General features: G+C 38.7%; 10 protein-coding genes across 10 annotated transcripts; 4 read left to right on the forward strand and 6 right to left on the reverse strand.

Annotated features, from left to right (window-relative positions):
* Positions 1–273: 273 nt before the first annotated feature.
* LOC108113909 (iodotyrosine deiodinase 1) lies at positions 274–745 on the reverse strand (the record flags this gene model as incomplete). The annotated part of the gene is made up of 1 exon (XM_017224616.2): positions 274–745. A coding segment is annotated over one exon (423 nt), but the record flags the coding sequence as incomplete, so codon positions are not given.
* On the reverse strand, positions 635–2,756 carry LOC121529673. The gene has a single exon (XM_041818316.1). The coding sequence runs from the start codon at positions 2,592–2,594 to the stop codon at positions 897–899; it is 1,698 nt and encodes a 565-aa protein (XP_041674250.1). The 5' UTR covers positions 2,595–2,756; the 3' UTR covers positions 635–896.
* A 239-nt stretch (positions 2,757–2,995) lies between these two features.
* On the forward strand, positions 2,996–5,167 carry LOC108114611. Its single transcript, XM_017225672.1, has 2 exons — positions 2,996–3,579; positions 4,709–5,167. The coding sequence occupies exons 1-2, from the start codon at positions 3,531–3,533 to the stop codon at positions 4,756–4,758; spliced, it is 99 nt and encodes a 32-aa protein (XP_017081161.1). The 5' UTR covers positions 2,996–3,530; the 3' UTR covers positions 4,759–5,167.
* Positions 3,941–4,727, reverse strand: LOC108114609 (CCAAT/enhancer-binding protein 2). The gene is made up of 2 exons (XM_017225671.2): positions 4,611–4,727; positions 3,941–4,476 (listed from the first exon to the last, which is right to left on the reverse strand). The coding sequence occupies exons 1-2, from the start codon at positions 4,725–4,727 to the stop codon at positions 4,252–4,254; spliced, it is 342 nt and encodes a 113-aa protein (XP_017081160.1). The 3' UTR covers positions 3,941–4,251.
* Positions 5,168–5,206: 39 nt separating the features above from the next.
* LOC108114607 (nedd8-activating enzyme E1 regulatory subunit) lies at positions 5,207–7,197 on the forward strand. The gene is made up of 6 exons (XM_017225669.2): positions 5,207–5,369; positions 5,426–5,590; positions 5,647–6,292; positions 6,362–6,695; positions 6,756–7,004; positions 7,064–7,197. The coding sequence occupies exons 1-6, from the start codon at positions 5,302–5,304 to the stop codon at positions 7,174–7,176; spliced, it is 1,575 nt and encodes a 524-aa protein (XP_017081158.1). The 5' UTR covers positions 5,207–5,301; the 3' UTR covers positions 7,177–7,197.
* On the reverse strand, positions 7,165–8,259 carry LOC108114608 (elongation of very long chain fatty acids protein 4). Its single transcript, XM_017225670.1, has 4 exons — positions 8,053–8,259; positions 7,813–7,975; positions 7,587–7,758; positions 7,165–7,526 (listed from the first exon to the last, which is right to left on the reverse strand). The coding sequence occupies exons 1-4, from the start codon at positions 8,220–8,222 to the stop codon at positions 7,225–7,227; spliced, it is 807 nt and encodes a 268-aa protein (XP_017081159.1). The 5' UTR covers positions 8,223–8,259; the 3' UTR covers positions 7,165–7,224.
* A 523-nt stretch (positions 8,260–8,782) lies between these two features.
* On the reverse strand, positions 8,783–11,174 carry LOC108113911 (protein new-glue 3-like). Its single transcript, XM_017224617.1, has 2 exons — positions 11,164–11,174; positions 8,783–9,167 (listed from the first exon to the last, which is right to left on the reverse strand). Exons 1-2 carry the CDS (start codon positions 11,172–11,174, stop codon positions 8,783–8,785), a joined length of 396 nt encoding a protein of 131 aa, XP_017080106.1.
* Positions 11,175–11,607: 433 nt separating this feature from the next.
* Positions 11,608–12,164, reverse strand: LOC108114055 (protein new-glue 3-like). Its single transcript, XM_017224809.1, has one exon. It carries the CDS (start codon positions 12,072–12,074, stop codon positions 11,646–11,648), a length of 429 nt encoding a protein of 142 aa, XP_017080298.1. The 5' UTR covers positions 12,075–12,164; the 3' UTR covers positions 11,608–11,645.
* Positions 12,165–12,988: 824 nt separating this feature from the next.
* LOC108114038 (RNA-binding protein with serine-rich domain 1-like) lies at positions 12,989–13,388 on the forward strand. Its single transcript, XM_017224785.1, has one exon. The coding sequence runs from the start codon at positions 13,014–13,016 to the stop codon at positions 13,302–13,304; it is 291 nt and encodes a 96-aa protein (XP_017080274.1). The 5' UTR covers positions 12,989–13,013; the 3' UTR covers positions 13,305–13,388.
* Positions 13,389–14,237: 849 nt separating this feature from the next.
* Positions 14,238–14,756, forward strand: LOC108114037 (RNA-binding protein with serine-rich domain 1-A-like). The gene has a single exon (XM_017224783.1). The coding sequence runs from the start codon at positions 14,264–14,266 to the stop codon at positions 14,570–14,572; it is 309 nt and encodes a 102-aa protein (XP_017080272.1). The 5' UTR covers positions 14,238–14,263; the 3' UTR covers positions 14,573–14,756.
* The last annotated feature ends 235 nt before the right edge of the window (positions 14,757–14,991 follow it).

Here is a 14,991-nt window from a genome sequence, read left to right on the forward strand (position 1 = left end):
TTTGAAATATACCAAAGAAAAAATATACCCTAAACTGCTACTTTTGCTTTCGCTATCGGCAGTGCTTGCTAATGTTAAGGGATGGCGAAAACTATCGTTATTAAATTTTTTGATTATAAAATACAATTTAAAACTTAGTTTTGTTAACAAAACCTTTACAAAATGTTCAAATATTGAAGAATATATTTTTTAATACTTAAATATATACACATAAATTTTAGTTTTTTCGTTTTCAAGTTTTTAACCAACGACCCAACTTTACAAAATTAAAACTTATTTCTATGTCTTTATTGAACTGATGTGTAATTATTAAAAACATATCTTAAAATGAAACCATAATATTTGACAAATTCTTTCTTTCCAAATCCGGTACTGTACAGCCATCTTTTGGATACCCAACAGGCAATAGAATAAGTAATTTTTCATTTACGGGTCGCTTAAGGAGAGATCTCAAGGCATGGCCGCAGTTTAAAGGAGTGGTGACCAGGGACGAAAGCCCTGCAGCTTGAAGGGAGCACAAGAGGATTCCAGCCGATATTGAAGTGGATATCTCATTGTAGTAGTGTCTCTTTCGCCTTCCATCATTCAAAAGACCGTAGGTCTGCTTGAAGATCAATATGAGATAAGGTGCATCTGTAAGATACTCCTTGACATGGTTGGTTTGCAGTGGCCGAAGATCAGTGACCCACTGAGGATGCATTCGCTGGCTGTAATTGACGAGTTCCTCCTGCACCACAGCTTGGAACTACTGATCAATTTGTCCAGCTCCATGGCACTCCAATATGTAACTGATTTTGCGTCGGAAAGAAAGTGGTTTCTGTTGCTCGAAAAGCTTATCTGTTGACTAAGTGGGTCAGGGTTATTGTTGATAGCGGTGGATGGGTTCTGGCTGTAGATCAGTTATTGTGTCGGCAGCAGTACTGGCACTTGTGGTGGTTACAAATTCTCGAGGGTCCTTGTTCCTGACCGTTTTTATCCGATTTGCACTTTTGATTTTTAGTCATAAGATTCGGTTCCAAACAAAGTCGTTTTTGGGGCGGAATCGGTCGTTTGTTATTATGTTGTGGTATAGCTTTCTGATGAACCAGCTGTCGCTTGTGGACTTCCCTCAATATCTCTATAATCCGCCACTTGGCATCGAAGTAAATGAAATCCGGGGCAGTAGTTAGTTCCGTACGTATCATATCGCATAGCATCTGTACCTGTTGATTATTATGAAATTGGCTAATGGTCTTATTTTCAATCATGACAACTGGTTCTGGAGAGGATTCTGTGAGTTCTGCCCTATATCCGGACACACAAGGTGCACATGGTAAGGGGCTCTGAGAAGATTTTGATACTGCTTCTTGACATTGCGGCACACAAGGCGAGTTTTCCGGTCGCCAGGGACAGGCAGAAGGTTTTTGACTAGATTGTGATATTGTTTCCCGATTTTCTGGCGAGGATAAGTCGGTGGTTGTTAAGTCCTTCTCATTGGCATAGTACGAAGATTGAGTAGAGATCTTGGAACTTAATTTATTTTGACTGTTATCAGCTTCACTGCTTTTTAAAGACTTCTGCTGCAAAGAAGGCGAAAATTTAACTTTCGTTTCCTGATCCTCTTCCTCTTTGAGTTCTTGCTCATCATGTTCCTTCATCTTTTCCATATCGTTATTCTGTTCTTTCATCTTTTCCATATCGTTATTCTGTTCTTTCATCTTTTCTATATCGTTATTCTGTTCTTTCATCTTTTCAATATCGTTATTCTTTTGACCATTGCCAGTTTCTTTCCCCTGATTCCTCGGCTCTGTGACCTCTTCCTGCTGATCCACTGTTTTCACCTCCTTTTTTTCCCCATTCTTGTTAGTTTTCTTTAATCTTTTCAGCATGAGATTTCCGGGAAAAGCTGACAAAGGAAAACCAGTAAAGTTGGTAAGTTTATGGCACAGCAATTCCGTGGTGGCCATTTGGTTTTTTAAATCCGTAGAGGGAAGTTTTGCCGTGGACAGCAAACTAGGTCCACTGCTTGGAAGATCTTTATCAAAATCAATACAAAGATGCGGCACCAGGAAAAGGAATTCGTTGTAGTACCGAATCGAAGGGGTTAATTTTTCTCCGTAATTTCTCCGTGCTTTTTCGATAATAGTATATTCCCGTTCGAAAAGAATCCTTAATTGTTCAATACAGGACCTTAGCTCCAAGCTGCTTCTGCCAGGAAAAGATCGCATCATGTCATTGAAGCAATCCTCATCAATCTCTTTGTTGCCATAGTAAAGGTTCTTTGGGTTATACAGGCTGTCATGTTTGCAGTATAGACGAATTAACTTCCTGACATCCGGCTCCTCCAGTGGCATGTGGTTAACATTTAATTGATCACGTTTCTTTATTTTATTATCCCTCTTGCGGAACAAAAACGAAAGGAATCCTTTCGATTTTTTGGGTTTCTTAATGGCATTGGGGATTATAGGGGAGGTTAGTTCGCCTATCCCTGGCTTAACGACTCCTACCGACTGGCTGGCGCTGGAGCTGATCCTGGAGGAGCGGATACGCATTGGCGTCATTAAGCAACTCGAAGCGGAACGCTTGAAGCAGCAGCGCCTGTGTTTTAGTTCCATCTTCGGCGATCTGGCGCTTCAGGAGAGTTACATTCACGTTGGCGTCCTCTACTACAGGCTGAAAGTTCTTTAAGGGCAACAGCATTATTACTTAACTAAATTTTGTATCATTATTTAGAACTGAATATATTTTTTTGTTTTTTGGTTCAATAGGAGTGTCAGACTGTGTCACTGTTGTCAATGGGATGGATACTACTTTAAGTTTAGTTTTGATTATTTTCAATCATTTTCAAGCATTTTCTCTATATAAAAATATCCCTATAAGGTGTTATTAATTTTAAAAAAGTTTTCACAATAAAAAGCTTTAAATTTAAAGCGCTTTTAAGGCGCTATTGGATCAGCTGTTTCTTTCTGTATTTTACAACACTATCTCAAAGAGAGAGTGTAGGAGAGCGAGTGAGAGCAAGCCTTGGCCTTACAGCGAAAGAGCTAGCGTGAGACCAAAACAACCAAAATAAGTTACGTGAAATTATAAATAAAAAATAAGGAAATAATCGTTCAGCGCTCGACTAGCACGAAACTACAAATCAACGCTCCAAAAAACTGACAACATATTACAATTTTCGCCTCGTGCCATGTGAGCAACTTCAAATTGAAATCGTACCGGATCGGAAATCAGTGTGTGTGCGGGTGGTGTGCTAATTAGCGGAAGACGGCAATTTATTGAACGCGAGAGAAACAAAAAAATCCCCACAATATAACTTCTATTTCGACACGAAACCGAAACATCAAATTTTAAATCCATCGGATTGTGCATCAAATGAATGTGCGAAAAGTGCTATAAATCAATGCTTTTGGCCGAAGCGGAAGAAGCAGAGCAACGGAATCAGCCCCAAAACAAAAACAAAGAGAACGAGTTCTAACGGGACACCCAAAACTAATTGGCACTACAAGATTTTCTCGCCCGTTCTAGTCCTAGTTTAATATCTAAAAAAAATGGACGAGGTCTTCAGCCTGCACATGGAGAAATTGGACGTTTACGACGGTATGTGTTTTCCCGGAAATCCTACTTAAAAGTAGTTACTAGTGTTTATGTAGATGTTTCAGTAGGAATTCTTTGCGTTTTGTTTATTTCTCATAAATAATGAAACAATATGTGTAATTTAAAATTCTTATGACCCTGCATGAGTAAAACTGACATGAACATATGCACAATTTCAAAAACATGTAATCTCACATTATTTCCTTAAATTTGCAAATGAATACTAAGTTGACTAAGGCTTTTGTTTTGGTTCTAAATCATCCAATGTAGTGAACGTTATTGATTTTTTTTAAACAAGTCATTTCTTATGTAAAAAGGTTTTTCTCTTCAATAAAATAAGTAGCAAAATCGAGAGCTTTTTAAATTCATGTTTACAGATAAATTATTACTACTTTATTATATGCGATTATACAAATTTTAATATGTTTAAAATTAATTTTACACATTTGCCATTATATTTTTCAATGCTTTATGATATTCAAGTTGAATGTACATATTCTAACAATGAAAACTTTACTCATAAGTTAGTCATCCAAAAAAGTAGTTCAGAATTTGTGATAGAATTCGAGAAATTAAACAAAGATAAAAGAAATGGTATAATAAACATGGTGAATGCGATTAAATCAATCTTAAAAGTAGGTAAATATTATAATGTAGATCAGGAGCAGCTCCTCGTTAGTCATTGTCATCTGGATCGGGACCAGCTAGAATCTCCTGGATGATGCGATGGCCGTCCTCCGTTTTCTCGCCCTGAATTATCAGATCCCTTAAAGTGGATATATGTTTCTCGCCCTGCTCTATTTTGACTTTTAGGGCGTCATTTTGCTTCCTCAACTCGTCGATGCGTTTCTTCCGTTCCTCAGCCGATTTCTTAGTCTTTTCGCGTGTGCGCTGTACAGCCTGTTTCGAGAATAATAATAAATCAATAGTGTTAGCATCTATTTTTGGGGACTTCTGGGGGCCACTTAGCTACATGTTTCCCAATCTCTATATAAACATACCATGCATGCTCTCTGTTTACACCCGAAACTTACCTCATTGTTTTTCTTTCTTTTTTCTTGGTACGCTGGATCATCTGAACGCGGACTCAATGGGGAATCGCTATTTTTGCTGGTCGACGCCGAACTTGCAGTTCTCCTCTTGGCCGGCATTCTGTCCGTGATAATTCTAATCTGTATTTAGTTAAAATTTGATTTGAAGTCAACACAAAATGAAGCAGAAAACACAGCAGCGACGTAGATTGTTTTGTTGTGAAATTACACGAAAAATAACAGCTGTTTTTGCAGTGTTGCAAAGTGCGCTGTGTACACTGCCCGACAATGATAAGATTTGCGGTATTATTAAATTAATTTAAAAAAAAACTAGTAAATTTAAATTTACCCATAAATAGCCTTGGAATGTCAATCAAAAATTGTCAACAATTTGACACTATTTGGTTTGCTCAGAATTTTGTTTTAATATTTATCAACTGTTTATACAATTTATTTGTAAAGACTGATTTCATATACGTAGTTGTAGTCTAAAGCAATAAAATTAAATGAAATGTAATACGTAATAGTCAATAAATGATTTGAATAAGAAAAAGTTTAAATTAGCAACGTGTTTTTCCACACTATAAGCCAAACAAATATATCGATAACGATAGGCCTAGATAAATACCGCCTACCGATATCGAAGAATATCGCCCGGTAGGTTAGCAAATTTTTGCACATAAAGTTTGGCAATATGTCCTCTCCAGCGCCAAAGTCACCCGAGCTCTCGGATAAAAGCAAGAAATATGACAGGCAAATCAGGTTAGTTCTTTATAATTCATAATAGATGTTTTATTACCTTAATGGATACCATTTAGGCTGTGGGGCGAACATGGGCAGACACTTTTAGAGGCTGCGACTATTTGTTTGGTCAATGTTACGGCCGTGGGCTGTGAAACTGCCAAAGGATTGGTACTACCCGGTATCGGTGGCTTTACTGTGGCTGATGGCACTACCGTCAAGGAGGAGGATCTGGGCAACAAGTCGGTAGTAGCTCCCATAACCCAAGAATACTACTAAAATTCGTTTACCATCCTAGTTTCTTTTTGGATCAGAGCTATCTGGGCAAATCCAAAGCTTTGGCTTGTATGCAACTACTTCAGGAACTCAATCCGGATGTGAATGGCGACTATGTGGAGGAGAGTGCAGACTATATTTTAGCCAATAGACCCAACTTCTTTGACGGCTTTGATTTGGTAATTGCATCTAATCTGAATGAGAAGACTTTATTGCATTTGGCTGAACGTTTGTGGGAAGTGAATGTGCCCCTGATATACTGCCGTTCGCTGGGCATGTTAGGCACCATAAGACTGCAAATTCGAGAGCATTGTATCGTGGAGGCGCATCCGGATAACAGACAGTTTGATCTGCGTCTAGAGCACCCATTCGATGCTCTGCGAGAGCACCTCGAAGGCACCGAAGTGACCAGTAAAGTTCCTTGGCTACTGGTCCTCCACAAATACCTGAATGTCTGGCAGAAGCAACAATCGGACGGTGCTCAGACCCCCAGAAATTATAAGGAGAAGAACCAATTGAGGGAGACCATTAGGGAAGAAATGAAGGCAGAAGAGGAAAATTACGAAGAGGCCATAAAGGCAGTCAATACAGCATTTGGTGCGGGACAGGTTCCCAAGGGTCTTAAAGGCATATTCGAGGACGATGCATGTGAACAGTTAAACAAGAAGGTTTCGTATTTCCTCACGTTAAATATTTACAAAATATTTTATATTAATCAATTTGTATTTCACCTTTAGAGCAATGTCTTCTGGATCATGGCCAAAGCTCTAAAGCATTTTGTGATACATGAGAACGAGGGTCATCTGCCGCTGCCTGGTGTTTTACCGGACATGACGGCCAACACGGATTCTTATATCGCCCTTCAGCACATCTACCGTCAACAGGCGCTGCAAGACGCCGACCAGGTATACCATAAGTGCCAGGAATACTTAAAACAGCTCGGCCTCCCCGCCGATAGCATTGATGAGAGGAGTGTGCGTCTGATTTGCCGAGAAGCAGCCGGACTATCGGTCATAAGAGGCACACGAATAGCAGAGGAATACGAAAAGAGCAGTCGCCTGCTGTTATTAGGTGAGGGTGTGCTCATGCTTTAGAACATAATTTAATACTTACTCCTACTTTGCCTTCCAGTTGAGGACAACGAGCTGCAGGGCGATCTAACATCTTACAACTTTGCGCTGCGTGCTTACGAGAGATTTCTCAGTGAGTGTGGCAACATTCCCGGCGAATGTATCGTAGAGCAGGACATTGGACGCTTGAAGAGCATTGCCGCCAAGATGCTTAGCGACTTGGGCATGCACGCCAGCATCAGCGACGATGTGCTGCACGAGATTTGTCGATATGGCGGCGCCGAGTTGCATGCAGTGTCCGCTTTTATAGGTAAATAGTCTCCATGATTTAGGAGTAATGCGACATTATCTTTTGTTTAAACTTTTCAGGTGGCTGTGCTGCCCAAGAAGTGATCAAGATCATTACCAAACAATACAAGCCCATCGATAATACTTTTATATACAACGCTATAACTACAGAGAGTGTCACGTTGAAGCTATAAATAAATCATATTTTCATAGAATCTTATTGTTAACATTTTAAATTTGTTTCAATTGGTTTTCTTAGAGACTTTTGGTATCCTATATTTTTGGACATAGAATTTTCCGAACATAAACAGAAAAGGCACCATATAGGCGCCTCCAATTGGAGTTAGCCAGCTTCCGTACTCGCAGTCTTGCAGGACTATCTGAGTTGCCCACAACAAGACGATTGTAAACTGCAGAAGCTGGAGGCCAGTTAAGTAACTCTTCCACCAAAGGAACTTCTGAGTACGTGGACCCAGTACACTCAAGGCATAGTAGCCGTACATAATGACGTGAACGAAGGAGTTTATCATGGTTGGTACATAAACTGCATTGGAAAAAAGGGATTACTTTTGGGAAACTAGGATTTGAATAAGGATACTCTCACCTGAACCCGTTGGCAACCACTTGATAAATATCCAGCAGAAGGCAAACATAGTGCTGTGGTGGTACACATGCAGAAAGCTTAGCTGGGTCCACTTGTGGCGCAGGATAAAGAAAGCCGTGTCAGCGAATTCCATTATTTTTGAGATGTAAAACCACCAAAAGGCCGCGGCTATCTGATTTACAAATTGATTTGATAGTACACTTTCACTTAGGCTTTCTGAACTTACCCGCATTTCATGTGGACTATAGCTCACCCGACACGGCTGACACCCGATGCTATAGTCTAATGCCCTTGAGGCCGAGAAGAGTTCCAGACAGATATAGCCATTTAGAAAGACCATGGCTGAACTATGACAGAACAGTGGAACTCTCAACTGCAACGGCTTGTACCTAAGAGTCCGGAATGGCCAGTGCACGTTTGTAAAGACTTGCTAGCTGGATGGATGAATGGATGACCACGACCTCACCTGGCTGCCCATTTGGGCCCGTAGCGAACCATAAGTAAATAGAGTGCCAATAGAGCGGAAACATTCCAAGGCGACTCAACTAGTGGCCAATTCCTCGTCCGCTCATCTGCCAAATCCGCAAACGGATACGAATAGCTTTCAGTTTTCGTATCATTTCCAGTTGATGCCATCGAATATGTGCTCCAGAATCGACTGACTAAGCCGTACTCAAAACATTTGGCTCTTATATACCTATTTTGACCATGATGGCTCCGCTGATGCGTTGATATTTTTCATCCAAATTGAATTAGTTGTCGCTGGAGCATAAACGTTGAGAGAGGTCTGGGTTTTACCTTTGAGATGTTCACTTTATGACTATTAATTGGTGTCGAAAGTCAAAATTTAATTTTCTGTGTGAGATTTTATTGCAATTTATATATACATATGTATATATGTATATGTATATATATTAAGGATCAGAAGTTAGCATTATACAAATATGCGTTAGCGATGCTTAACTCATATAACTAATTAGTGGTCAATTATTATAAGCAATCTTTAGCTTCATAATATCCCAATTTCGGTTAAGTTTAATCTTTGTTAGGCCAAAATTGATTCTCCTAAGAATTATTTAAGTTAATGTTTGCTCAAAATGGAGAAGGAAACCTTTTGAAAAAACCAGTAATTTGAAACGCATATTTTTTGAAAGCGGAATTTATTTTATAGTTGAAAACATTTCATGTTTCAAAGCTTAGTAGCGCCTGAAGCGGCGCTCACGAACACGGTAACGCCTCGAAGAACGACCGCTATCGCTACTGCGGTTCCTGCGGCGACGATTATCTCTCTCCCTTCTCCGATCCCTTCGATCTTCACGGATGTGGAACCTCCTGCGGTGCCTGCAACGCTTCTTCGACTTCTCTGTGGTTGTGGTGGTGGTGTCCTCCGTGGTAGTTGTGGTTGTAGTGGTGGTAGTTGTGGTGGTCGCAGTGTCGGTCGAGGTAGAGTTACTACTTGCCTGCGATGACAAGGCAACTAGAGTGGCCAGGATGACCAGGGATAGCAGAAATATGGGGCGCATGGCTACTTCTCTTGAGGATTGGGCTTTGGATTCTGATACTACCACCCACTGGACCAAGCTATTTATAGTTAAGGCATTTGGCCGGATCTTGATTGTTCGCAGACCAAATATTTAACTTTCTCTGGGTTTTCCCAGCTCTGAATAATTGCGAGATTTAAGCTGCAGTTGTTCTTTTATTGTTAAAGCATAAGATAAATAAAGAGAGAGAGAAAGCTAAGAACATGCCTATCTAATAATAATCTTTTCATGTACGTAGATATATTTAGCTCTTGGAAAAGTACTAAGAAAATTAAATAACAGTTAGAGGAGTTATTATGCACTGAACTCAAAAACATCCTTATCAATCAAAAGTGAATATAAAAAATCTCCATTTGTAAATACATCTGATTATAGACTTAAGCCCAGAATATTCCCATCATATGTATAACAAGCTCGTTAGATAGTGATTCGCCTATCTAACCAAAAACCATCCAGCGATGCAGTGCATCCATTAAAATTTAAAAACACATTCTAAAGAAATCAAAAACGACCTATAGTTAGACTTGAATTAAACTTAAACAGGCTTACTTATTAGCTAAAAATTTTTTAATTATAGCCACATTTAAGTACAGGAAGTATGTTAATATGCTAAGACTAAACAAACAAACCTAACTTCTGTTTAATTTTTAAAAGCTGGTATGTACTATTGTAGATATTTACCTAACTGAGTGCAAGTTGGCAACAACTTTTGTCTTTTTCAAATGGTTTAATTTTATTATACGAGGTGTGTTCAAAAAGTAAGGTGACTTTTCAAATTTCTCGGGCAACATATTTTCGATTATCGTTTTTTTTGTTTTGTTATATTGGTACACTCTTCCCTAACATCTGTACCAAGTTTCAATGGAACATCCTCTTTTGTTTGGTTGTGAGAGGCGTAAAGTTACAAGTTGTTTTGCGAGCTCGGCGATTTTTTGCTATCGAAAAATATGGATCAAAGGATTTGCATCAAATTTTGTGTAAAAAATAAAATTAAGTGCTCTGAAACACTTGAAATGTTGACAGTGGCATACGGTGAAACTGTTCTGAGTAAAAAAAATGTGTACAAGTGGTACAAACTCTTCCAAGATGGCCGGGAAGATGCCAATGACCAGCCTCGCTCTGGACGCCCAAGCACGTCAACAACTGATGAAAACGTTCAAGCAGTGACGAAAATTGTTTTGGAAAATCGTCGAATCACTATCAGAGAAGTTGCTGAAGATGTCGGTATATCGCTTGGCTCGTGCCATGAAATTTTTTCAAACGTTTTGGGTATGAGTCGTGTGTCAGCGAAGTTTGTTCCGAAATTGCTGAATTTTGAGCAAAAGAACCGTCGCATGAGCATCGCTCAAGAGCTGTTGAATGACGTCAACGACGACCCAGATTTACTCAAAAGGGTCATAACTGGTGACGAATCATGGGTATATGGTTATGATATCGAAACCAAAGCCCAATCGTCCCAATGGAAGAGCCCAGACGAGCCAAGACCGAAAAAAGCAAAAAATCGCCGAGCTCGCAAAACAACTTGTAACTTTACGCCTCTCACAACCAAACAAAAGAGGATGTTCCATTGAAACTTGGTACAGATGTTAGGGAAGAGTGTACCAATATAACAAAACAAAAAAAACGATAATCGAAAATATGTTGCCCGAGAAATTTGAAAAGTCACCTTACTTTTTGAACACACCTCGTATAAGCTTGGTATTAGGATGAAATAAAAAGTATGTATGTAAACCCCTACAAGTTATATTAAAATTGAATATTACAGTAAAACACAAGAGGAGAATAGATCAAAATTGATCTCCATATTTTAGTTTACATTGTGTACTCATCAACTCTTCTATTATTTTTTCTTAAGGATTAGTCAACATTTTCGACAACTATCAAAAGTAACAACATAATTCATCTTGATCACAAAAAAAATGATTTAACAAATCTTCCAATAGTGAAAAAAAAAAAAATATGGCTTTAAAAATTGATAAAAATGTGCCCTACATTTTTGGACGGTATTTTGGAATAAACTTATCGTGCCAACTTACAGACCGTCCATTTAGTGCCGACTATTATTCTCCTAACAATATTATTATATTTAGTTGTTTCTATTTTAACAAGTTTATTTAAATTTTAGAAAGTAAGCTCAACGCAGACAAAATAAATAAAAGAGACTTCTATTTAATTTTCTTAAAGCAAGAACATTATTTGATTAACCGAGTGCTAAAGTAAGTTTAGTTTAACAAAACAGTTAACATAATTCCAGTTACTGTATAAATAGAAAAGAAAATAAAATTTCTAAATCTTTATCAAATTTGCACTACAAAAATTTCAGCCCCAACGATGGAATAGGAAGTTTTAGATGTTTCTCCTAGAAGTATTTTTTCGATGTAACATGTATAAATTTTCTGATACATTTTCTGTTACTTTTAATTTTTCTTACATTATGTTCGCAGCTTTTAATAAGGACTACGCTGACTTTTTTATCAGTTTTTTTATTTATTTTGCAAAGAAATTCGTATCTAGATCCTTAGAAGCGGTTAAAACGGCGAAAGCCACGGCGACCGACACGGCGTTCACGAATGCGATAGCGCCTGACGACACGACCACCATCGTCATTTCTTTCGCCATCGGCATCGTCATCGCGGTACCTGCGGCGCCTCTCTCCTTCTCCACGTCGGATGATGATGACCCTCCTCCTGCGGTGCCTGCGGTGTCTGCGACGATGCCTCTTCTTGGTCTCCTCAGTGGTGGTGGTAGTAGTGGTGGAGGCTGTTGTGGTAGTGGTGTTAGATGTCGTGGTATCAGATGAAGAGGAGCTCGTCGGGGAGGTAGAGCTTGTGGGCGAGGTCGAGGATGTCGGCGATGTCGAGGATGTCGGCGAGGTGGTATCTGCCTGTAATGCCAGGACAACCAAATTGGCCAGGACGACCAGGGATAGCGCAAAAATTGGACGCATGGCGACTTCTACTTCTGTTCTTGGGATTCTGATAATACCAACCACCGGATCCACGTATTTATAGTTAAGCCGTCATGAAGCATCTAAAACTCCTTCCAGATCTTTAACTGTTTGCAGATCAAATATGTAAAGTACTCTGGATTTTCCCATCACTAGAATATGTCATGATTACAGCTGTTATTGTTCAACTATAATAGGTATTGTCATAACAAAAGAGAAATAGAGTGACGCATATTTCTTTTCATAAATATAATAGATCTTTCCCTCAAATAAGACCAGTTTTGAAACCACGTCTTTGCTAATTATAGAAAGTTTTCCTGAGGAAAACTTTATTTTCTTTCGTCTACCGTATCCTGTGTAGAAGGTTTCTAATTATTGTAATGCAAATCAATCCCTATATCCTTCAGTACATTATTTTAGGGAGTATAGATTGTACTTTATCTGGTTGTAAACCATGTTAATGTTAATGTTAAAAAGTGAAAGTCCGAAAGTGATATTATTGTACCCATAGTAATACAAGTTTTTCTTTAATTATTCTACTTTTATTAACTTTTATTTGAAATAGTCTAATTAAAGTAAGCCCAACTGAAATACTAAACAATAGCCGAAATTCTGTTAAGTTCGTTGAAGCGTGTACATATTTGCCTAACTGAGTACTATGTTAACACTCTGACTACTGCTGTTTAGTTAGACAAAAGAATTCGAGTCAATAGATGGTACGAGACAAAAAAAATAAAATTTCTTATTAATCAAGCCCTGAGAGAAAATAACAAACTTAGCCCAAATCTTGGAATTAAACTGTTTAAAAATCAGAAAATTTTCCACTCCCTTGGCGCAATTTGATAGCATTTCAGCGTGTTAGCTTGGACTATAAAAGGGAGAGGAACAGATTTAGTATCACGCATTACCTCTGGTAACTCCGATAGAATCAGTTACAAAATGAAGCTCCTCGCCCTTACTTTGGTTGTTGTGGCCATCTGTCTGTACTCGGTTGATTGCGCTACTACGGACACCGACACATCTTCCAGTGGTTCTGGCAGTGATACTAGCAGTTCTAGCAACAGTGACGAATCATCATCATCAGAGGACACAACGACTACCACTACCACCACCACCACCACCACAGCCACCCCCGAGAAGGCCCATCGCCACAAGGCCCATCGCCACAGACGCCGCATCATCAGGAGAATCATCCGCAGGCGCGAAGGCGAGCGTAGACGTCGTGGTTAAGCAAGAAGAAATTTGCTAAATAAATTGTTTTGAGCAAAGAAAACAGCTTTTGGATTATATTATTTCTCATATTGGATGGCCAGATACCACTTCCTTCTCGAATTTTTAATGTTTTTTTACTTCAAATTATTAACATATGAAATGGAAATATATATATATTTTACGATCTAATAAAGGGTTTATATTTTTCAAGAGTAAAACTTTAACTTTTCGTTTTTCCTTGTTTCAATAGTTGTGAGTGTATTTTTTAGTGTGCTTTTGTGTGAACGGTAGAGGGTTCCATTATCAACTCTATGAACTATTTAAATTCTTGATCAGGATCACCAGTTATACGATCCGTTCACGGTCGTCATGGACACGTCCATCCTAACGATCGCAATCCGCGGAAGTCTTTGGCTCCGACAATATTAATGTTAGATTTTCTTCAACAGGAATGTCATTATTTAGTTGTATTTAATATTCGTTTTTTTTTTCTACGAAAATGATATTATTGTATCCATAGTAATACAAGTTTTTCTTTTATTATTCTACTTTTATTAACTTTTATTTTAAATAGTCTAATTAAAGTAAGCCCAACTGAAATACTAAACAATAGCCGAAATTCTGTTAAGTTTGTTGAAGCGTGTACATATTTGCCTAACTGAGTACTATGTTAACACTCTGACTACTGCTGTTTAGTTAGACAATAGAACTCAAGTCAATATATGGTATGAGACAGAAAATAAAAATAAAATTTCTTATTAAACAAGCCCTGAGAGAAAATAACAAACTTAGCCCAACTGCTGGAATTAGACTGTTGTAGTGGTATTTTTAAATATCGGTTTAAAAATCTTAAAATTTTCCACTCCCTTGACGCAATTTGTTAGCATTTCAGCGTGTTAGCTTGGACTATAAAAGGGAGAGGAACAGATTTAATACCACACATTACCTCTGGTAACTCCGATCGAATCAGTTACAAAATGAAGCTCCTCGCCCTTACTTTGGTTGTTGTGGCCATCTGCCTGTACTCGGTTGATTGCGCTACTACGGACACCGACACATCTACTAGCAGTGGTTCTGCAAGTGGTTCTGCCAGTGGTTCTGCCAGTGGTTCTGGCGGTTCTAGTGACGAATCATCAGATGACACAACAACTACCACTACCACCACCACCACCACCACCACAGCCACCCCAGAGACAGAAAAGAAGCATAAGGCCCGTCGCCACAGACACCGCATCATCAGGAGAATCATCCGCAGGCGCGAAGGCGAGCGTAGACGTCGTGGTTAAGCGTAGACGTCGTGGTTCTGAGCAAAGAAAACAGCTTTTGGATTATATTATTTCTCATATTGGATGGCCAGATACCACTTCCTTCTCTAATTTTTAATGTTTCTTAAAATTAAAAGGATTAACATATGAAAGGGAAATATATGTATTCTACGATCTAATAAAGAGTTCCTATTTTTCAAGAGTAGCACTTTAACTTTTCGTTTTTCGTTGTTTCAATAGTGTATTTCTTAGGGTGTTTTTCATATTTGTGCGTTAAAGGTAAAGGGATCCATTATCAACCCTATGAACTATTTAAATTCTTGATAAGGATCACCAGTTATAAGATCCGTTCACGGTTGTCGTGGACACGTCCATCCTAACGATCACAATCCACGGAAGTCTTAGTCTCCGACAACATTAATGTTAGAGTTTCTTTAACA

This window comes from Drosophila eugracilis, unplaced genomic scaffold (assembly GCF_018153835.1).
Source record: "Drosophila eugracilis isolate 14026-0451.02 unplaced genomic scaffold, ASM1815383v1 contig_2154, whole genome shotgun sequence".
NCBI classification, from domain to species: Eukaryota; Metazoa; Arthropoda; class Insecta; order Diptera; family Drosophilidae; genus Drosophila; species Drosophila eugracilis.